At 34.1% G+C, this 25,456-nt stretch overlaps 1 protein-coding gene across 1 annotated transcript in view; it reads left to right on the top strand.

Annotated features, from left to right (window-relative positions):
- Positions 1 to 25,456, top strand: part of LOC111512618 (ferrochelatase, mitochondrial) — a 40,248-nt gene that overhangs the window by 10,086 nt on the left and 4,706 nt on the right. The window contains exons 3-5 of the mRNA XM_074179599.1: positions 3,139 to 3,360; positions 12,901 to 13,002; positions 13,063 to 13,228. Coding sequence (XP_074035700.1) covers positions 3,139 to 3,360; positions 12,901 to 13,002; positions 13,063 to 13,228 — 490 coding nt within the window. The remainder of the gene's footprint in view (positions 1 to 3,138; positions 3,361 to 12,900; positions 13,003 to 13,062; positions 13,229 to 25,456) is intronic.

The raw sequence follows: 25,456 nt of genomic DNA on the forward strand, positions 1-25,456 counted from the left end.
GTTTCCGTATAAAATTTTATGGACAGATGAGGCAACATTCTCTTCAAATGGAACGGTAAGTTCTCAAAATTGCCGATGGTGGGCCCAAGAAAATCCCAATTTTACAGTTGAATGTGGTGATCAGTATTCCTTTAAAACTAATGTATGGTGTGGGATACTTAACGACCAAATAATTGGGCCATTTTGCTTTAGGGAAAATTGATCATCCGTCGATTATCTCAACCTTTTAAATAATGAGGTTAGTGAAGTTTTAGATAATATGCCTTTGAATATTAAATACGACCAATGGTATCAGCTTGATGGCGCACCAATACATCACACGGTTGCTGTAAAACAGTCCCTTCAACAAATGTTCAGAGGCAAAGTTATTGGACGTAACTGGGAACATTATTGGCCACCTAGATCACCCGACTTGACGCCTTTAGACTTTTTCCTGTGGGGTTACCTGAAACAAAAAGTGTACCGAAGTAGACCATTTACTGACATACAACATCTGGAAAATACCATTCGCGAGTGCTGTGCAAATATAAATCCCCGATTTATTAAAAATGCAGTTACAGGTGTCAGTAGAAGGACCATAATTTGTATTGAACGTGGAGGACGACATACTGAAATGTAGGCTATAAGTGTTTGACAACCTCATTTAGATCAATAAGTAATTTTTTGTACCCATTTGTATTTTCTATAATATTAATGTTGTTTAAAATTTACAATAATAATAATAGTTCTATCGAAATTATTTGCATTTTTTTTAGATGCCTCTGCTTTTTCGAAATCAAAGGTTTGTTTAAGAAAATAGCCAAGTGATTGAAACTTTGCACCAGTCATGTTAAAATTTTTATAGCAAATTTTTAATTTCTCTCTAGAAATGTCCGTATAAGTAAAAATGTATCAGAAAAGTTGAACTCCATGATGAGTTTGTTATGTATACATGAATTGATGACAATTAACCGAACTTGTTTTTTAAAATAAAGGAGATATCTGTCAAAAATAAGCAAAACATTAACTTTATCCTAGTTGCATAACATTTGGCATATAGATATAAAATTGCCGTAGGCACAGCTTTTTCAAGTAACTTTTTGTTAAATTCGATCTAGAAATGCACTTTTTCAATTTTTTTCAAAAAAAAGTTGAATTTGGCAAACACTAAACGTCAGTGGGTCGCAGTTGGCCCCATCATTTCAAGTTAAATTTAAAGCACAAACAAGTGCCGAAGTTAAACTTCATTGAAACTTTTCGAAAAAAAAGTTTCCCATATGGTGCGCATATATATATATATATATATATATATATATATATATATATATATATATATATATATATATATATATATATATATTGATTTCCTTAACCTGTCAAAATTGACATTTAAAAAAAAGAAACATCGAAAAATGACATTATTCTTCAAAATATCCAAAAATATCAAAGGATAAAAACATTTTCTTTTGTAATTTTATACCCACACACCAAGTTTCAAACCCATAATGAGTATTTTATATTTTCACTATTTTTCCGCATTCCTGCTTTTTCTACTTATCAAAATTTAAGCACACCTGTACTAAATCATTTATTTTAACTAAACTCGTCACCGAATTTCTTTTTTTGTAATATAATAATATTTTAAGAGCCTCTTTGATGTTAAAAACAAATTTTGAAAAATAAAAGTTGTCAAACTTGATGCAAAGTTCATCTAGTTTCAACGGGGCTTTCCAAACTATACAGTACTTGAGTTTTTTAATGAGCAAATGGCCTCACAATATGAATTAGAACAAAACGGAACATTAGGAAACAATATCTTAGAGTGTTTATTGTTTTTTTAACAAAAAATACAGTGGAATTCAATCTTAATTAAAAGGAACTGAAAATAAACATGTACCTATACCTAATAGCAAAAAAACACGAAAAAAAGACTCACGACATTAAATACATTACATTTCTGTATGTCTTCCATCGCGTTCTATGCAGATAATTGTCCTTCTTGATACATCTTTTATTGAGTTGCTGATACTCACAGGATTTATGTTTAAAATAGAGTTTCTAATAACAGTTTCTAGGTGATTCACGTCACGAAAAGGTCTTTGTTTATAAACGATTTGTTTTAAGTAACCCCACAAGAAAAAATCCATATTTCGCCCAATAACTTTGCCCCTAAACATTTCTAATAGTTTCTCTTTGACTTGTCTTGAACTATGAATAGGAGCCCCGTCACATTGATACCACGTGACGGGTATCAACTGGTTACCAAAAATGAAAAACATCACATATGCACGGTGTCACCAACAGGAGCTAACCCCACATTTTTGGTTTCAATTAGAAGACCCAGAATTCCCAGGCATCATCTAACATCACCCAGAATTCCCAGGCATCATCTAACATCACCACGTAGGCAGCTATAGCTACCTGCGTGACTTCCGGGTCCAGGATATAAATACAGAGATATAAATATTACCAAGTGTGTGTGATATAAATCAAAAGGGGAAAATTCGTGGACAAAACACTCAAAAAATAGGGGCGAACCGCGGACACGTGTTTCTGGCTATTGGCCTCATCATATATATATATATATATATACATATCCCCTTCATAGACTAACAGTAACTGAAAAAAACGCCTACTATATGTCAATCAAGCTTTTCAACCATCTTCCTAACAGATTAAAGCGAACTAAGAAAATTGGAGTTTTCAAAAGAGAACTAAAAAAAAACTTCTCATAGACTTAGAGCCCTATGCTTTGGACGCATATCTCACTGGAACATTCATTTATAAATATTTATAACAAAAAAATCTGTACCTTCTTGTTTGACACCATTTCATTCTATGTTGCCGACCTCTTTGCAATAAAAGTTTGTAATCTACTCTGAAATAAAGCTGTTTATTATTATTATTATTATTAAAATATATAACCTTCCACAGTCTGAAGAAATAAACAAAGTTAAATCAAATGAAAATCTGCTGAAGTGTAATATAGCGCAAACTGAAAAGTTTACCCAGAACTGTGTAGTATAAACCACTGAAGAGTCCAGTCAGTCGTTACCATAAATTTTGCATGAAAACTGTGGGTGGATGTTTCGAAAAAAAATCATGGTATCTCTGTTTGTATCTTTAAAGACTGAATAAACACCTAGTGGTTTGTTTCAGTCACCTTGGTCCGTGGATAGCAAAACGGAGGACACCGGAAGTACAAAAAAAATATCAAGAAATTGGAGGTGGTTCACCCATCCTGAAGTGGACACAATTACAAGGAAAACTATTATGTGAAAAGTTGGATAGAGAGTCGCCAGAGACTGCTCCTCATAAGCCATATGTTGCGTTTAGATATGTAGAACCTTTTACTGCTGATGCATTTTCACAAATGGAAAAGTAAGTTAGTTTTCAGTAGTATTATTATATTTGTCTTTTTCGTAGCGAATGACATACTCTAAGTTGATTCTTAACTCTAATTTTTGTGTATCACGCGTAATCACAATGATACATACCAAAGATATAGCAATATTTTCAAAAAAGTAGTTAGAGGAGCAAAACAACGCTGTAATAAGAATTACTGTAACGAATTGAGGAATTAACTGTCTTAAACAAATTAATTTTCAACAATATTTCACTATCACAACTAATTTATACAGGCTGATTCAAGGTGGATGGCACATTAGACGTTTCTGGTGAACCAGACAACGGATCACTTTGAAAATTTAATGGAGGGCATATTCGGACATTCTCTAGCCAACTAAAATATTTTCGACAATGCGGTGTTGCCGCTTCTATTAGAAAGCAGTAGCAACTTTGATTTTTCAAATGGAACACTCTGTATATAATATTATTTTTGGAATCTCCAACAATTGCCCGACAACTTTTCTTGATATTTCCTATACCTATCTGTTACCGTTTTCGAAATAAAAATTAATTTCAATTTTTTTCTTCGAAAATCATGACTTCTAAAAATGCCGATATCTTTTAGTTAAGAAGTACTATGATATCGAAATTTGGTTTGGAGTTAGGTGATACTTGGACACTTCCCACACGTCAGCCTAATCTCCGTTACTTCAATACAGGGTGGTAAAAATATACAGTTTTTTCGTTTGCTTGAAAAAGTTGCTGAAATTTGATTATTTTAAATAGAACACCCTGTATATTATTGAAAATTCGGAAAGCTGCTGAAATTTGCTTTCTTTCTATGTATATCATACCTATACCTAACTAGTCAAGTTTCGGACTTATGAACATTTATTTGTGAAAATGTCCCTTCAGAATGGTATTTCCATTCGATATTTGGTAAGCAGGCCATGATTACTATTTGACAGTAGCGTTGTGACATTCTCCTAATAATATCGACATTTTCGTCGCTTCAGAAGTTGCAAATACCTTCAAAACGATGGAACAAAACTATTCAAACGAAGTTCTTATGAATTTGTTTATTATTTTTGGACAGTGTGACAAAATTATCAGCAGAACATGTAGAAAGTTCAATGAAATGTATCCGAATCTACCGCCAATGAACCTCAAGAAATTTATACGAATTCAGAACAATTTCAATATGTTTGGATAAACTTTAAAAAAGCACCAAGAAACTTGAAATTGGAAATATTGATATGAATAATTATAAAAAAGTAAAACAATCATGTGGAATATTTTAAAATATGTTCGAATCGCTGGCCGTTCACTTCCAAGCACTTTAAAATGCGGGTGTTGACTGCTTTCGTGGTGGCAGATCTGATTTCATTGGGATCCAAATCTTCAAATGTTTGGGCAATCCTTTCTAACAATTCATCTCTCGAACGCACGGGTATTTTGTAAACTTTTTCTTTAAACATTCCCCACAAATAAAAATCTAATGGATTAAGATCGGGTGATCTCGCTGGCCAATTCCATGGTCCCAAGCGCCTCATCCACCGATCGTCAAATAGTCTATCCAGTTCTGCGCTCACTTCTCTTGTGCAATGTGCAGGAGCTCCGTCTAGTTGGTACCAACAGTTTCGATAATCTTCGAGTGGCAGATTATCCACGAAACTGTCTACAGTATTCTCCAAAATATTCAGGTAGCTTCTGGATGTTAATGACTCCTCGTATATCACGTACCTCAATTTGTTGTCCATCAACGTGCAGAAGACATTAAAACTAAATTTTTCTTGAAATCCGGCTTCTTTTGTGACGTGAGGATTTTCACTGGACCAATAATGACGATTTTTTCTATTGAAAATCCCTTCTCTCGAAAATTTCGATTCATCAGTCCAAATAATTTTATTTAAAAAAAGTGGATCTTCTTGAATGCGTGTCAACAACATTTCACAAAATTCTACTCTCTGTTGAGGATCTTGAGGCTCCATTGCTTGAATTTTGGTGAATTTATAATCATGCATTTTATGTCTTCGCAAGATTCTTTGAACCGATGAATATTTTATACCCAAATCTTCTTCAGCACTTCTTATCGATGACTCGGGAAATGCGTGAAAATATGCTAAGACATTAATCTGGTTGTCTTCAAAAGTTACGGGTCGAGGCAAGTTTCTTGGTGCTTTTAAAATTGATCCAAATGCATTGAAATTGTTCTGAATTCGTATAAATTTCTTGAGGTTCATTGGCGGTAGATTCGGATACATTTCATTGAACTTTCTACATGTTCTGCTGATAATTTTGTCACACTGTCCAAAAATAATAAACAAATTCATAAGAACTTCGTTTGAATAGTTTTGTTCCATCGTTTTGAAGGTATTTGCAACTTCTGAAGTGACGAAAATGTCGATATTATTAGGAGAATGTCACAACGCTACTGTCAAATAGTAATCATGGCCTGCTTACCAAATATCGAATGGAAATACCATTCTGAAGGGACATTTTCACAAATAAATGTTCATAAGTCCGAAACTTGACTAGTTAGGTATAGGTATGATATACATAGAAAGAAAGCAAATTTCAGCAGCATTCCGAATTTTCAGTAATATACAGGGTGTTCCATTTAAAATAATCAAATGTCAGCAACTTTTTCAAGCAAACGAAAAAACTGTAGTTTTTTACCACCCTGTATTGAAGTAACGGAGAATAGGCTGACGTGTGGGAAGTGTCCAAGTATCACCTAACTCCAAACCAAATTTCGATATCATAGTACTTCTTAACTAAAAGATATCGGCATTTTTAGAAGTCATGGTTTTCGAAGAAAAAAATTGAAATTAATTTTTATTTCGAAAACGGTAACAGATAGGTATAGGGAAATATCAAGAAAAGTTGTCGGGCAATTGTTGGAGATTCCAAAAATAATATTATATACAGAGTGTTCCATTTGAAAAATCAAAGTTGCTACTGCTTTCTAATAGAAGCGGCAACACCGCATTGTCGAAAATATTTTAGTTGGCTAGAGAATGTCCGAATATGCCCTCCATTGAATTTTCAAAGTGATCCGTTGTCTGGTTCACCAGAAACGTCTAATGTGCACCGTGAATCAGCCTGTATAGTTCATTAAGAAATGTTATTATGGCATGCGTTGTTGACCGCTCTCTTCTAAAGCCAAATTGATTTGCATTAAAGAGTTTATAGAGATCAAAAAAAGAAATTACCATGTGTGCCACACACTTTTCATAAACTTTTGCAAACACACTGGGAACAGTGATGGGCCTGAAATTTTCAACCTTATTCTACAATTTGAGGTACCTGAATTTCAAGTACCTAATTTTTTACCTAAGTTTGTAATGAATTTAATTACCTGAGCTTATGTTCCATTTTCCACATTTGAAAAAATATTCAGTAACAGAGAGTTATTTAATTCTAATTGATCATTCAGTAAATTACCCGAATTCCTAAATCTATTGATTTCTAAACATTCTAGATTGAGTTTCAAACTCTTCTCTTCTAAATGTAACACATCGTATTCCTGATTGAACTCATGTCCTTCTGCTAATAGGTGGTTGTTTGCAAATGTGGAATTGGTCTTTCTATTTATAAAACTGCTTCTGTGCTCTTTGATTCCTTGGGAAAATGTTCTTCCAGTTTGGCCAATATACAGTTTTGGACAAGAGCCACAAGTCAGCTTATATATTCCTGATACATCCAACAACGAAGTTTTGTCTTTATTGTTTTTAATAAATTTACTTAGATTATGATTCGTTCTGTAAGCCACGTTTACTCCTTCTTTCTTCAAAAAACGGGCGATATTCCTGGCTGGTTGGTTCACCCAAATTAATGCATAAAAAATAGACTAGCAAATGTTGGATTTTTTGAAAATAAGTGTTTTCTACTTCTACTTACGGAAACTTCAACAAAACGTCTAACTGTCACAAAATATGTAATTACCAAAACTACTCACAAACGTCAAATTTATTTCCAAAGCATTCTTGTGAAAAATGCAAAATATTCGTAATAACTTCAACATGCATCGATTATCAAATAATCGACTTGAAGTGTTCAAGTCCAAATATTTAGAAAACGGTTGCTTACAGCGACTAGTAACAAGGGTAGCTTATTTACGTAGATATGATAGAGGAATAGATTTTTTTATTGAAAAATGTGCTAGAAGTACGCCCAAAAAAGTTATGAATCTTTAAAAAAGAAAAAGACGTGTAGGTGGCGCCCCCTACGAGTAAGAGCAATGAGAACATCAGGTTCGAATTCGACACCTCAAAAACCTCCCATTACCAAGTTTCGTTTAATGTTCAGTATTTCGAAAGTTATTTGAAAAAATCGAAAATAAAAATAAAACTTCAACATCCTGTATCTTGGAAACGAAGCGTTTCCGGACATTTATTTATTTGGACAATTCATATTAGAATATTGTGAGGAATCACCTCCTGAAGTTTGTCAAAGTACTTTTGAATCACCCTGTATAGACATTGTAACTATAGATAAGCGCAGTTGCTTTATGTTCTGTCCTAACTAAGTCTGATAAAGTTTTATATCTGTATGTACTACATGTATGAAATTTTTAATGATGAATAAATTTTTATTCTATTCCATTGTATTATCCTAATAGTATATTTTTCATTTCTATTTTCCGCAACGGTATATTTTGAATTGAATTGTTCAAGTGTCGGTTAGTCAATCCATCACTTAATTTAAACCCAATCTTGCTTGAAGACGGCCATTATTATTCCCATTCACAAAAGTAAAGAAACATCAGATGTGACTAACTATCGTCCTATCGCTCTTTTAAGTATTTTCTCAAAAATCTTTGAGAAACTAGTTAACGAGAGAATGGCTAACTTTTTGTTGAATTTTAAGATTCTTACTGACTGCCAGCACGGTTTTCGTAAAGGCAAGTCCACACAGTCAGCTGCCTGTAGTTTTGCTGAAATCATCTATAACTCCCTAGACAATGGTATGCACGTGGCAGGAATATTTTTTGACCTCTCACGTGCATTTGACTGTCTATCTTATGACTTTATTGAAACCAAACTTTTCAATCTAGGATTCAGGGGTGTATTTTTGCAATGGCTCAAACATTTTCTTTCAGACCGTACAATGTTGGTCAAAATAAAAGATACACTATCTGATCCTCAACCAATCAGTTCAGGAGTTCCTCAAGGCTCTGTCCTGGGACCGCTTATCTTTCTATTATTCGTCAATGATCTACCCAAATACTTCAACATCAACAACAATAGTCTCACTCTCTTTGCTGACGATACCTTGTTAGCGGTGTCAGCACACAGCCTAGAGGAATTAAAGTCATCAACGGTCAGGTTTATAACACACTTCTTAGATTGGTGCAAGTTAAACAATCTGATTGTTAACTTGAATAAAACAAAATGTATCAATTTTAGTTCTTCCATCGGTCTTGATAAACATCCTAGTGTCTTTGATATTAGAGGGGTGGAATTGGTATCAACGAATTTCACAAAATTTCTAGGAGTCTATGTGGATGATTGCTTGAGATGGTCTGAACACATTACAGTCACTTGTAAAAAAGTTAACCAAGCGTACTATGCTCTCTCCAGAATAAAACATTTTATGCCCTTGCATGCCTTGCTGGACGTATATTATAGCTTGGTCTACAGCCATTTAAGCTACAATGTGGTTCTTTGGGGATATGCCACCAACAAAGATAGGGTTTTTATTTCCCAAAAAAAAATTATCAGAAAATTAGTTGATATCCCATGGAAAGAATCGTGCAAACAGCACTTCATATCATATCAAATCCTGCCATTCCCTTCTATATTTAAATGCTTATTATACATCCACGATAATTTAACAAAATATAACACAAATTCTTCTTACCGCAGTTACTCAACCAGAAATGGAAAATTGTTAAGTATTCCTAGACACAGATCCTCTAAATTTGAACATTAACCCAAATATATGGGAATAAAATTATTCAATCACCTAAAACCATGAGTTTGATGTCATTTAAAAGAGAAGTTAAAAATTTGCTCCTGTCTAAGGCTTATTACAGTGTCAGTGAATTCCTTTTAGACGACTTTAGCTGATTGCGGTCCAGACTTTCATCCAGATTTTATTATTTTATTATACATCGAATTTTGACTAATCTTGTTTTTTTTTTTTTTCTTTATATTTTATAAATATGCGGTGGTCTATATGCGGTTATAACCGCATATAGACCACCAAATGGTAATCCCAATATTTTTATCAGTGTGTTAACACAGGCACTTGATATAGCTACTAGTAGGTCTGATTTTGTTGTTCTCTGCGGAGACTTCAACATAGACTGTCAAAAATCGAGTATGAACACAAAATTGCTAATAGATATTTTGAACTCATATCAATTATGGGAAAATGCCAAAGAAGATACTAGAATTTTTACCAATAGAAACGGTCACACCAGCGCAACCTCTATCGACTACATGGTGACAAATCTCCCAAAACCAAGTTTTAAATGTAATACAGTGGAGTCCCGATAGTCCGAAACGATCGGGACCGGACCCATTTCGGATTAACGAATATTTCGGATTAAGCGAAATCATGACCAAAATTAATGTTATAATGAAATACAATGTATATTTATACAAAATGGGATATACAATAGTCATAAGCACAGTTGATTTTGTTTTATCCGTCTAAAACTTACACATTATGTTTATGAAGTGCGTGACGAGTGAGAAATATTCCTCATACAGTAATAAATGTTGTTTTCTATATTACTGTATCACAGGTCAAAATACGCAAAATACGCTCAAATTATTCTGTTCTGTTAATTACACTTATCTTTGTACATAATGTAATCCTTAGTATGTATATATTGCAATACATTTCTTCTACTTTTCTTTCGGATTAAGCGGACTTTCGGATTACCGAAGTTCGGATTATCGGGACTCCACTGTATAGTTCAACCAAATATTGCTGATCATCTTGCCCATATTTTAATATACGATAGGACGGAAAACATTGACAAAAAAGAAGAAGTGTGTAGCAGACATTCAGTTATGAGGCGTACGCTTTATCCTGACAATATTAAGGAACTAAGAACAAGACTGACTTTTGAAGACTGGTTGCCTGTATATCATCTACTTCTTAATGAAGCTTTCCAATATTTCATTCAGACATTACTATGGTATTATGATATGTCATGTCCAAGTAAACATGTACATATAAGAAACAATGGTAATAACACAAAACGTTGGGTAACAAATGAAATAACTAAAGAAAGTAAAGAGTTGAAGGATATGTTTTGGATTTTATCACACTCTCATGAAACCAATTCCATTCTAAAGGACGGATACAAGGCAAAAGTTAAAGAACACAAAGAAAAAGTTAAAAAGGCAAAAAGAGACCATTATTCGTCGAAAATAAATAAATCCGCAAATAAAACTAAAGAAACCTGGAAAATTATTAATAATGAATTAGGTATAAAAAAGAAAGATGGAAAAGAAAAAATCATTCTTCAGCAGAAGGATACCGTTATCTCTGACCCACACAAAGTTGCATTAACTTTTGCTGAGCATTTCGCTAATGCATCAGATTCCGCAATGTTAAATCATTTTGGTCAGAATATGTCTCTTCCCTGTACTAGGGTAGAAAATGTCACCATCAATTATCCATACCCATCTTACCCTATCACAGAATATGAAGTAGTTGATTGTCTTAATAGAATGAAAAATAAGACATCTTCAGGATATGATGAATTATCGACTATAGTTATAAAAAATATTATTGACTTAATACTAAAACCATTTATATACCTAATGAATCAATCACTTATACAAGGGTTCTTTCCAGATGAATTTAAAAAAGCATTGGTAATTCCTCTGCACAAAAAAGGTGACCTAAAAGTAGTTGACAACTACAGGCAAATTTCTCTTCTCAGTTCTTTATCGAAATTGTTTGAAAAAATAGTGTCTACAAGAGTGATTTATCACTTAGAAAAGAATAAATTAGTAAGTACTTCTCAGCATGGTTTCAGGCAAAAGAGGTCGATTGAAACAGCCTCGTGTCACTTGCTTAATTATATATATAAAGAGATTGACAACAACAAATATGTCCTATCATTATTTTTCGACTTGTCAAAAGCCTTTGATACAGTGTGTATTGAAACTTTAATAGATAAATTGGCGCCTCTAGGACTTCCAGCCAGTATAATAAAGTGGATACAATCATATATGACAGATAGAACTATGATAGTGAGATGCAATAATTCAATTTCACACAGTCAGGCTGTGAAACTTGGGGTACCACAGGGTTCAGTTCTTGGGCCACTGCTGTTTCTTCTTTATGTAAATGATCTTCCACAATATTTAGAAAACGTTCATGTTACCATGTTTGCCGACGACACAACGATAACAATATCCGATCAGGATGCAGAACAGCTTGCAGTTAAACTGGAAATGGTTGTAAATCAATTTTCATCCTGGTGTCAGAGAAATAAGTTAATTCTAAACACGTCCAAATCGGTAATAGTCAAATTTTTTCACCGAAAATTGTTACCCAACTAACTTTTTGTAATTGACGACATCCAACCCTTTATGGAAACTAAATTTTTAGGCACTCATTTAGATGAGAGTATAAATTGGGGTAGACACATTGAAAGTGTATGTTCAAAACTAAATAAAGCCTATTTCGCTATTAAACAAATGAAATCAACCTTGAATATAGCAGGCTTGCTAAGCATTTACTATGCTATGGCATATGCACATATTAATATGAATATATTGGCATGGGGTCGAGCAAGAGAATTCTTGAGAGTGTTTGTTTCCCAAAAGCGTTTAGTAAGACTGATTTTTAACTTGAATTATCAAGACAGTTGTCGATCTATCTTTAAAGAAAATAAAATTCTTACGGTGCCTGCTGTGTACATTTTTCGATGTATTATCTTTGCCAAACAGAATATAGATAATTATTCGTGTAATTCTGAGAAACATGAATATAACACCAGACACGGCAACTTATTGAAAATTCCTAAACATAGAACGACATTCTATGAGAGGTCTCCGGATTACAATGCAATCATATATTACAATAAACTACCAGAATCACTCAAACGGACTGGAAGTAACATCATATTTCAAAAGAAAGTTAAAGACTTGTTATTAGAGAAATGCTACTATAGTTTTCAAGAATTTTTAGACGATAATTTCTGAAAAATAAAATATGAACTAGATCTGTATACGTTTTTATATATTTCAATTGTGTATGTGTTTATATGTATGTATAAATTTATTTCTTTTTTTTTCTTTTTAGTGACGTCTTGTATAAATATTAACATTTTTAAATTTAAACCTAATATTAATTCTGATTATTGATTGACTTACCATATATATACACTATGTATCGTGAATGGTGAATAAAATATTATTATTATTATACATTTTATACTTTAAAACTACTGAGATATTTTATCTTAATGTATGTTTATTTTCTATTTTAACGTGTTGTACTGACATGTCCTATGCGTTGTTAACGTCTCAAAGGATAAATAAATAATATTATTATTATTATTACGACCTAAGTACTATCCTTATTTTATATTTTCAGTGATGAAGTGCAGCATGCGATAATTTTTTCGCAGTTTCCACAGTACAGTTGCGCAACATCAGGTTCCAGTTTCAATGAAATTTATAAATTATTCCAGAAAAGGTATATATTAATTGCGTGAAACAATTGTTGTCGCCTCACGTTTCGAAATTGTTTTTTCAGGACCATTCCCAACGGTATGAGAATGACTGTGATAGACAGATGGCCTACTCATCCGTTATTGGCAAAATGTTTTGCTGATAATATAAACAAAGAATTGCAACAAATTCCGGAAGATAAGAGAAAGCAGGCCATTATTTTGTTTTCTGCGCATTCTCTTCCCTTGAAGGTAATGTTACTATTTATGTACCAGTATCCAGGTCCACGATGTTTGGTGGTCCACATATTTTTATATAGTCATGTTCAAATTGAACATTACACTTCATTAATACTACTGGAGTTTTTTCCCAACACCAAACCGTTATTTTAACACCTCGAAGAAGATCTTCCTCTTGAAGATGATCACTTGGAGATCGAAACACATGTCGAGGTGTTAGAATAACGGTTTGGTGTTGGGAACAAACTCCAGTAATATTAATTACTATACCAAAGGTTCCAAACAGTACATCCCAAATAAAAAATCAAACTCTGCTCTACTTTGCCAAAAAGTAGAACGCTTCACGATTTTGCGTGTCATCGTGAAGCGTTCTACATTTTTGGCAAAGTAGAGCAGAGTTTGATTTTTGATTTAGAGACCTTGTTAATCCATTGTCCTTGAGTTCGGGTTTAACCGCGTCTGGAGTTTTGTATTCGACGTTTCGGCTCCCATTTTGGAGCCATTTTCAAGAATTTGATGTGACTTGACGCCGGGGCCTCAATCTGCCTACTCCCCAGGTCTCGTCGCGAGTTCTCTCTAAGGTCTCAATCTGCCTACTCCTTAGATTGAACTGAGGTGTCGATGGGTGTTCTGTGGTGTTTATATCTACGGAAGCTACTGAAGCGGAAAGGAGGGGGCGGGACGTCAGGTGATTACCATCACCGGACGTCTTGGTGGGGGGTGAGCATCGGGAAATTATAATAGGGGAGCCCAAGCGGGGATTTCGGGATTTACTAAAGCGCGGCAGATTAATATACAGGGGGGTACCTTGTACTCGGTTAAGTACCTCCACCAAAAGATTAGTAAAAGAAAAAATGATCATCAAAAATTCTCGAGCGCGTCAGATTAAGGTAGGGTGAGTTAATTACCTGTTAAAAAGTGCATATTCCAGTAATCTGACAATTTGAGAGTGACGTGAAGAAAGGGGAGGACAGCGAAGTTGTAAAAAAATAACGTCATTTCGACACTCTCGAGCGTAGCTAATTTTTTTTATTTTGAAGGAAATAATTCAAGGATAACGAAAAATATATAATCTGACGATTTCCGCAAGCTGAAATAACAAAAATTCGTCGATAAAGTATTTCCCTCTCCGAGTTTCTATTCCTCTATTCTTTATTCACTTTTTCTCTATTCACTTTTTCTCTATTTATTACTCTCTCACTCCGTCCCCACTCTGAATTCTGTTGCCATGACGCCACGACAGCTGATCACAGAGACTCGTTCGTGATGAAAATGATGATTAATTAATCAATTAATTGATGGATGTAGCCGTTACTACGTGATAGGAAATCATAATGAAGAAAAGAGAAATTAAAGTTTCTAATTTCTCTTTTCTTCATTAATTCATCAATTGATTATAAAAAATTAAATTTTTTTGAGCATTTAAAAAAAAATATTTTCTTATAAATACAAGTATTCTACATAAAAACATACACATATTTATTTGCATGCTATTTCCTGAGCTTTTCAATAAATTAAGTTCAATGAATTGAAAAAAATAAAAAAAAAATAGTTTTTGTCAGATTAAGCGAATCCTTCTAGATAATCGTCAGATTATGAGACAGCACGTCTAAAATATAAAGATGAACCATATATATTTTAATCTGACGCGCTTGAGTATTTCAAAATGGCGAATTTTTTTTGCACATTATAATAATGGCCGCGAGTTTGCGTCAGATCGAAATCGTCAGATTATTGAATGAGAACTTTTTTTTTGTTGCACTCAACACCCCCTTGGAAAATCTGACGCGCTTGATTACATTTCTTTTCTTTTTACTTTTAAGCCTTACGTACAACCACCCACATCATGCAAACGATCAGATTAACATACCAACATTATTAAAAATACGTAGGACATTGATGGTATCAATATCTGACGCGCTCGAGTATGTCCCTGCAACAGTATTTTTTTACATATTTAAAAATTTATAGCCGCTTCCCCCACCGATGAAAAGGTATATATTATATAACATTTTTTTCTTCTTATCATCTAAGCTTTGCAACCTAATATGTCTCAATGACGCTCGAGTAAATCCCCATTTTGCATCGCTGCTATTAGGGATTTCCAGGCAGTTGGAAGTCTTAGACCGTCATCACGTTTGTTCAGGCAGAAATGTCGCTTTTCGATTTCGATGGCCTCGCGAATTATCCGAGCTTGTATAATCCAGTCATTTAAGCTTAAATTAGGTAAGAATCTCGGAATTCGAGATACCCAGCTGTAAGTCTGTAAATACTTGTATATTGACACCCTAAAAGTTGTCTCAAAACCTACATATGGTAGGGTGTAAGCAACTATTAAATTTCAAGGTCAAAGTTCACAAAAATCGGTTTTTTGCGCTTTTTTTGGAAATATCTCATTTCCTATGGGTTTTTTGCTATTTGTATTTATTATCAATATTGTAGAATACAAAATTCTCTACAAATTTTGTTTAAACAAATTTTTTATACGGTGAACCGTTTTCGAGATAGAGGGCGGAGAGCGCGCGATCACAGCATCACTTCAGGTCAACCGGTGCCTCCGGTCGAAAACGCGCCATATATAGTTGATGAACTATCGATAAATCAATGATTATAAATATTTGTTAATTTTTATTAACTATTATATTCTATTTTATCATTTTCTTCATGCATTAAATCTATATCTATTCAATAATACCGATAACCGTTTACTGAAATTAAAAAATAATTAAAAGAAAAACTTAAATCATAATATAATTACATTCCCATTTACACTAATGACATTTTAAATAGAAAATAATTTAGTGCCTCTTCAAAATCTGTAAATGTTAAAATTTACGGATATTCAGACTACAGTAAGAACGTAAAAGCTATGGAGCAGCAGAGAAGACCTGCTGCACTTTCAAAAACGTATGAAGTTTGTTTCGATGAAACAATGGTTGTACCAGTTACTCAAGAAAAATTCTTATCAAATCGAAATAACAAAGATAAGTTCATTAATATGTTAATTGAAAAATTACAAGCTGCAAATATTACTACTAAACAAGCCAGAGATGATGCGGATGTTCTTATTGTTGAAACTGCAATTGAAGAATCAAAGTCTAAAAAAACTGCAGTTATAATAGGACAAGATATTGATTTACTTGTCATTTTAATTGGGCGTACACTGTCTTACGAACAAGAAATTTTCTTTAAAAACGTTGGGAAAGGTACTGTAAAAACGGAGATATACTCGACTAAAAGTTTTGATAATTATCCTCATTCTAAAAAACATATTTTATTTCTGCACGCATTAAGTGGCTGTGACACAACTTCTGCACTTTTTAAAAACTGAAAAAATCATTTTTAAATGTTTTTGAGAAACTGACAAATTTAGATGAACTAGCTGCAGCATTTGAGGAAGAAAATTGTTCGGCCCAGAGATTTTTAGAGAGTGGAACTCAAACCTTATTGGCAGTCTATAATGCTCCGAAATCTGTGAAAAGTCTCTATCATCTTCGTTATATGCATTACGTCAAGTCTACAAAACTTAATAAACCTGTGCAGCTTTCAAATATTCCACCAACAAGTGCAGCTGCTCATCAACATTTCAACCGTGTATATTATCAAGTTCAAATTTGGTTAGGACATGATTTGGAACCCCAGGTATGGGGTTGGGCAATGCGAAACGATTTTCTGGAGCCTATCATGATAATTTTACCACCTACTCCAGAAGATTTGCTAAATACAATTTTCTGCAACTGCAAGAGTGGTTGTGGTTCGCGATGCGGATGCAGGAAAGCGGGTTTGCAATGCTCTTTAGCTTGTGGCCAATGTAATGGGCAAGCTTGTCTCAATGCTCTACCATATCAGAGCGACATTAACGAAGATGGAACCTTTGACCTCGAAATCATCAAAGAACTTGAGACAAATGTCGTTGAAGACGATAATGAAGACCAGTTTGAAATTTACCAGCAGCCAGAAGACGACGATGAAGAGGAACAAGATGATTAAAATTATAAATTGTAGTTTTTGTACCCTTTATTCCATTTCTTTACTTTCAATAAAAATAAATGTATTCAATGATATTTTTTAATAAAAAGATTAATTCATAATTTATTTGTTTTTATTTTCATCATGTAAGAAGTTATAAATATTAATAGGTTAAAATTCAAATATAATTCCTATATTTTCATTAACAATTCTGCAATTACATGGGCAGGTAAGTGTTGTTAAATAAATTAATACTGAATAAAAAGTGGATAAGTTAGTAAAAAAATGATGAAATATAATATAATAGTTAATAAAAATTGACAAATATTTATAATCATTGATTTATCGATAGTTCATCAACTATATATGGCGCGTTTTCGACCGGAGGCACCGGTTGACCTGAAGTGATCTGTGACCGCGCGCTCTCCGCCCTCTATCTCGAAAACGGTTCATCGTATAAAAAATTTTTTCAAACAAAATTTGTAGAGAATTTTGTATTCTACAATATCGATAATAAATACAAATAGCAAAAAACCCATAGGAAATGAGATATTTCCAAAAAAAGCGCAAAAAAACGATTTTTGTGACCTTTGACCTTGAAATTTAATAGTTGCTTACACCCTACCATATGTAGGTGCTGAGACAACTTTTAGGGTGTCAATATACAAGTATTTACAGACTTACAGCTGGGTATCTCGAATTCCGAGGTGAACTTACTATAATGACTGGATTAGTAGTGTTTTCGCTGTGGCGATGGTCTTAGTGTTCGCAAAGTCTGTTGTGTCCTGTCTCTTGATGATGATTTTATAAGGCTGGGGTGAAGAAGTTATTGGATTTTGTAATGAGGACATCTAGGAATGAAAGGGAGTTATTGGTTTCAATTTCCATTGTGAATTTTACGACCTCCACCCAAATATAAAATTCACAATGGAAACTCCCTTCCATTCCTACACGGTCTACAGGAAACGAACACATACAAACAGATACCTCAACGCAAACTCCCACCACCATCCAGCACAAACCAACTCCGTCTTGAACTCTCTCATCCATAGATCTATCAACCTCACGGACCACCACAGCAAACCACAAGAGCTAGCCCAACTCAACTCAGCTCTCCTTCAAAATCGATTCACAGACCATCAAATTGACAGATCCATCCGTCGTCAACAAACTTTTTCGTCAAGTTCCAAAGATCCAAAAGACAACAACATTCCCCACAAAGCTTTCCTTTCCTACATTAAAGGTGTAACTAACAAAATTGGCCGAATTCTCTAAAAAACAGGACATAAAAACGATATTCACCGCCAACAATCAAATTTCCACATTCCTTCGTTCTCCCAAGGACAAAATTATCAATAAATCCCATATGAAATTCCATGCTCCGATTGCGATACAACATATCTAGGCCAGACCAACAGACGTGTGACAAGTAGAGTATATGAACATCAACTTGCTGTCCGAGAGTCAGACCTATCCTCAGCCTTATCAAAACATCGTCAAGAGACAGGACACAAGATAGACTTTGCGAACACTAAGACTATCGCCACAGCAAAAACACTCCAAGCTCGGATAATTCGCGAGGCCATCGAAATCGAAAAGCGACCTTTCTGCCTGAACAAACGTGATGACGGTCTAAGACTTCCAACTGCCTGGAAATCCCTGATAGCAGGGGAGCCCACGATGCAAAATGGGGATTTAATCGAGCGTCATTGAGACATATTAGGTTGCAAAGCCTAGATGATAAGAAAAAAATGTTATATAATATATACCTTTTCATCGATGGGGAAGCGGCTATAGATTTTTAAATATGTAAAAAAATACTGTTGCAGGGACATACTCGAGCGCGTCAGATATTGATACCATCAATGTCCTACGTATTTTTAATAATGTTGGTATGTTAATCTGATCGTTTGCATGATGTGGGTGGTTGTACGTAAGGCTTAAAAGTAAAAAGAAAAAAATGTAATCGAGCGCGTCAGATTTTCTAAGGGGGTGTTGAGTGCAACAAAAAAAGCTCTCATTCAATAATCTGATGATTTCGATCTGACGCAAACTCGCGGCCATTATTATAATGTGCAAAAAAAAGTCGCCATTATGAAATACTCAAGCGCGTCAGATTAAGATATATATGGTTCATCTTTATATTTTAGACGTGCTGTCTCATAATCTGACGATTATCTAGAAGGATTCGCTTAATCTGACAAAAACTTTTTTTTTCAATTCATTGAATTCAATTAATTGAAAAGCTGAGGAAATAGCATGCAAATAAATAAGTGTATGTTTTTATGTAGAATACTTGTATTTATAAGAAAATATTTTTTTTAAATGCTCAAAAAAATTAAATTTTTTATAATCAATTGATGAATTAATGAAGAAAAGAGAAATTAGAAACTTTAATTTCTCTTTTCTTCATTATGATTTCCTACCACGTAGTAACGGCTACATCCATCAATTAATTGATTAATTAATCATTATTTTCATCACGAACGAGTCTCTGTGATCAGCTGTCGTGGCGTCATGGCAACAGAATTCAGAGTGGGGACGGAGTGAGAGAGTAATAGATAGACAAAAGTGAATAGAGAATAGAGGTATAGAAACTCGGAGAGAAAAATATAGGTATCACACAGCTGCACGCATTAAACTTTATCGACGAATTTTTGTTATTTCGGCTTGCGGAAATCGTCAGATTATATATTTTTCGTTATCCTTGAATTATTTCCTTCAAAATAAAAAAAATTAGCTACGCTCGAGAATGTCGAAATGACGTTATTTTTTTACAACTTTGCTGCCCTCCCCTTTCTTTACGTCACTCTCAAATTGTCAGATTACTGGAATATACACTTTTTAGCAGGTAATTAACTCGCCATACCTTAATCTGACGCGCTCGAGAATTTTTGATGATCATTTTTTTTACTAATCTTTTGGTAGAGGTACTTAACCGGGTACAAGGTACCCCCCTGTATATTAATATCCATTAAAAAACTTTGTATTCAACTTTTCCTCGAATTTTTATTCGGTACTTTGATGAACTGTCACAATGATAAGAAGCGTTATCAAGAACTATTACACTGTTCGCATCCAAATTTGGGATCAATGTGATTTCAAACCATTCTGCAAAAATATTAGCTTCCATGTTCTTATGATAGTCAACATTGTAGTCCTCAAGTTTTTTCCACATAATTTCAAAGAATTCAGAACTCATCCTTCACTTCCTCCGCAATGCACAATGATTAGTCGCGATCCTTTGTTTGCAAGCATGTTGGGCGTACACATTCTCGAACCACCAGTCCACCCTTTCGTAACTGTGTCCTGAGTGTCATACCAAGTTTCGTCCAAATAGAAAATTTGCCGTTGTTCTTGTCTATATTTAGTTATTTGTTCTAAGTATTTGTTACTTAATTCCACTATTCTTCTGCTTTCCATAACTGCTTGACGTTTGTTTATTATTTTAAATCTTACACCCCTAGTTTCTTTATCCAATTTTGAGGAGTTTTCTCACAGCAGCTCATGTTATGGCCGGAAGTATTCAATTTTTTCCTTACGATTTCAGTTGTAGGAATCTCAACAGTCGTATATTGTATGTTGCATGTTCATGTGTAGGGAAATCGTCGAATCTATTTGTGCTAACTAAAGAGAGGTTAACCAAAAATATTGAGCACAGATTAATGCTAAATTGATTGAAATTAAAAGTATTTATAATTCAAAATAATAAATATTATTATTGAAGATTTAAGACTATCTGCCCTACCTACCTCATTCACAAGTTTAAGTGTCACATGTTATCTACTAACAACATTGTAATATACCCATTTTTTACAAAATTGAATAAAAATAATAAATTTTAAAATTGATTCTTTTGTTTTGATTTTTGCTTAGTATCAACTGTACGAAAATTGTAATCAATCATGTTTAAAGTCCTTCCCCTTCAAGTCCCAATCCAGTGGATTTTTATACCAGCTTTAACGTTTCTGTCTTCGTTCGTAAATAATAATTTCATTGTACTAAGGGGTTACGGTAGTAGAAAATCTGTTTGAATTGAATCAATTTTTTATGGAATTAGTATTCCCTAATATACATATTAGCTAACTTAAAATATGATATAATCAACAAAATTCATACTGCGAAACATCGATGTATACCAGTGAGGATGACAGTGTTCCATGTAAGTGCAATTTGTTACCATTCATTTAAAGTAGAGCTCATGTGAATGATATCTGATTTTATTCCACAACGAATGTTTGAAATACAAACTGAGTAGAGAAAAGTAGCTTCTGTATAATTCAGTGTTCATATAGAAGTATTTGTTTCGAAAGAATTTTTTTTTTTTCGTGTAATTCAATGTTTATTTGAAAGTAGCTGTTTCAGGAGGACTTTCTTTCAGTTTGTGTCTGAAAGTTACTTCTTTGCATGATCTACACATCCATGTATAGAGTTACTTATTTTCAAATTGATTACTTTCTTCCTTTCTTTGGAAGATTCCCTCATCTTTTTCTTGTATCAAGATGGAGTAGTAGAAAGCCAAAAACTTTCTTTCCCAAAAATTAATCACTCCTAAAATTATAACCCCTTCAATATAAATAATTACTTATCCATTCATAAACCATCCCCTCAATCCCATATCTTCTCAGCTTTTGAAGTAAAATACTTCTCGTCAGTCGTTTTAAAGGCTCTTTTGAAATCTAAAAAGACATCTACAACATATTTACCTTTATCTGTTTCATGAGTAAATTTAGTTAATGATAACTGTAGTGCTGTTTCACAAGAATATTTTTTTTGAAAACCAGATTGATTGCTAAACATGATTTGATTTTTGTCAATAAACTCTAATAATTGATTATACACTGTGTCCGTAAAGTATGGAACAAATTCATTTTTAGCTAAACAGGTCATTTTAAGAAATAATCCTGAAACACGTCGATTTTTGATGTTAATTTACCGTTTTTTAAAATAATAATCTAATATACAGGGTGAATTACGTTCGAGTAATGACGTCACCGTCTTTTTTTTTTTAATGGAACACCCCCATTTTGTCTCAATTTTCGGATTACTCTAGCTGAGCTGATTCCAAAAATGTATCACATGTTGATTCAAATTGGTACAGGGTGGACAAAAATACAGTAGTTGTGTGTGTGCTAATAAAGTAACACATAACATTCTTTATTAGGTAAATTAACAATATTATCAAAAATACTTATTGTCTAGCGGACAGAATATGCTGGAATACATGACTTTAAATTAAATGTTCGAACTGCAGCCCTTGCTGTATTTGACAGTAATCCAAACGGTGTACAAATTCTTGTTGAACCTTGTGTATGGTTTCTTGCGTAATATTGTTTATTTCTGTTCGAATTTTCACTTGTACATCTTCAATAATTGCTGGTTTCGTTTTATAAATAACATTCTTCAGATGGCCTCACAGAAAATAATCCAAAGGATTTAAATCTGGTGACCTCGCTGGCCATTCAGTGGGTCCACGTCTACCAATCCACCTGTTCGGAAAAATTTCATCTACGTACCTTCTAACATCTACAGCATAATGTGGAGGTGCACCATCCTGTTGAAACCATAAACTTTCATCAAAACCTCCAGGATTACGGGAAATAAATTACGTAAAGTAGGTTCGAGATACCCCCTTAAAAACTCAAGGTACTTTGCCCCGTTTAAATTACCTTCGATAAAGTAGGGTCCAATGATTCGATTTCGTACAATTCCAGCCCATACATTTACCTTTTGAGGGTATTGTGTATGATGCTCACGCATCCAGTGTGGGTTTTCTTTTGCCCAGTATCTACAATTCTGACGGTTAACCTCACCATTTAACGTGAAAGTGGACTCATCAGAAAAAATTATGTTTTGTATCAAGAGAGGGTCTCGGTGATGTTTATCCATCATTTCTTCGCAAAATTGGAGTCGTCTATCGGGATCATCTTCGTTTAATTCTTGCACAAGTTTGATTTTATAAGGATGCCATTTTTCAAGCTTCAATAGTTTGTGTACCGTTGTTTTGCCAACACCGATTTCGCGACTAACTTTACGAACAGAAGTGTGCGCATCTTCTTCAAAACTCAGTAAAACATCTAATGCTGTATCAGCATTTGCAGGGGGACGACCTGATTTGCGTACATTTGCAACCGTACCAGTTTCTCGAAATTTCGTTTCCAGCTTACTGACTGTTGAACGCGTTATAGGTCTTTCTGGATATTTATCATTAAACAAATTGCACACTTCCATCTGAGTTCGCGATCTGTCTCCATACCCAATCATCATAAGTATTTCAATTGTTTGTTTTACACTTAACTCCATTTCTACTTTCAATTAAATCTAAGCAATCATTCGAATATTCACGAATACCAAACTGTCACTGAACATCAATAAATTACTAAACAAATAATGATATTTCACAAAAAACTAGACGACTATGTTTTTTATAAATGTAGATAAGAAATAATTTCTTTCATATTCTGTCTGCTAGACCACAAGTACCAAACATGTTTGGAAACAGCTCATTTTTATTACTCTAAACATGTACCAAACTACGGGGTGTTACATTTAAACCAATTGCCGCTAGACAATAAGTATTTTGATAATATTGTTAATTTACCTAATAAAGAATGTTACGCGTTACTTTATTAGCACACACACAACTACTGTATTTTTGTCCACCTTGTACCAATTGGAATCAACATGTGATACATTTTTGGAATCAGCTCAGCTAGAGTAATCCGAAAATTGAGACAAAATGGGGGTGTTCCATTTAAAAAAAATGACGGTGACGTCATTATTCGAACGTAATTCACCCTGTATATTAGATTATTATTTTGAAATACGGCAAATTAACATCAAAAATCGTAACAAACAATACTTTCTTGAATTTCATCTTCATGTTTCAGTAGGCTTTGTGCATCGAGGTATATGATATCACTGTTCAACTGTATATCAGGGTTATATACTGGTTTTTTCTTACATGACTAAAATTTTTGTTTCCCACAATTGTGGGCTTTCCATTCATATACACACATCGGAAAAGTCTAGGGATATTTTTATAACATACTAAATATCATAAAAATAAATGCATGAGGTCGTTTAATTTCGATTAAATTGGTACACTCGACCACCCTGTAGATTTCTATGGGTTGAACAAAGCCTGCAAAAACGGTAACTAATCTTTTATCAAGTTTTTTACAAACTGTAGGTTTTCGACTAAAATGAATAATCTGAAAGTGTCGAGTTTGTACATTCTATGCAGTTCTTGCTCAGCAATTGAACTGGAAATATTGTGCTTTAACATGGAACGCCATCACTTACCATTGGCTGAGATGAATAGAGCTATAGGACTTCTTCAAGGTGGCATGCGACAAAATGATGTAGCTCTTCGTTTGGGGGTCTCCCAAAGTGTTATCAGTCGATTGTGGCAGCGTTTCCGTGAAACTGGCAGTCCAGCCGAACAACATCCAGGGCAAGGACGCGCTAGAACTGCAGTTCAAGACCGATTTTTGGTCTTAACCGCGAGAAGACAACCGACAATCACAGCACCTGAGTTGGTTAACGTGTTGCAGCAGACGCACCAGGTAACCATTGGTCGTGATACTGTCAGAAATCGACTGCATGAAGCAGATCTCCACAACAGAAGGCCACTTAGATGTCCACCTTTGTCGAGAGGCAATCGCGGTAGAAGATTAGAGTGGTGTCAAGAACATCAAAACTGGGATGCAAATGATTGGGCCACAGTTTTGTTTACAGACGAATCCAGATTTGGATTTCATCCAGATTCTCGTCGAGTAAGACTGTGGAGACGACCTGGAAATAATGAACGTTTGAGACACGTCCAGGAAGTCCACACATACAGAGGTTGTACAGTTATGCTATGGGTCGGAATCATGATCGGCGACAGAACCGATCTCGTTTTTCCAAATCGCTCCCTCACAGCTCGACAGTACCTCGACACCATTATTCTACCTATCGTCCGTCCGTTTGCTGGTGCTGTTGGTGAAAACTTTCACCTAATGCACGATAATGCTTCCTACTGAATAAATTTTTCTTTCATTCATTTAGTTCTATCAAGTAAATTGATGTAAATCAATACCATACAATTATTTTGTAAAATTTTTCATGGAGTGTCTTTTAAAAAGAATTGCTCAAAATTGCTGGACAAACAACTTTCAATAAAAGGTAAAACTGGAACCTCTGGCGTAGAATAAATCCAGAACAACCACTTTTCCCATCACCAGAACTAAAATACTCTTCTCGAAGCGCGTTTCACCAACCAAGTTG

This window comes from Leptinotarsa decemlineata, unplaced genomic scaffold (genome assembly GCF_025532065.1).
Source record: "Leptinotarsa decemlineata unplaced genomic scaffold, Ldec_3_MD MMD2_P_RNA_scaffold_14, whole genome shotgun sequence".
Taxonomy (NCBI): Eukaryota; Metazoa; Arthropoda; class Insecta; order Coleoptera; family Chrysomelidae; genus Leptinotarsa; species Leptinotarsa decemlineata.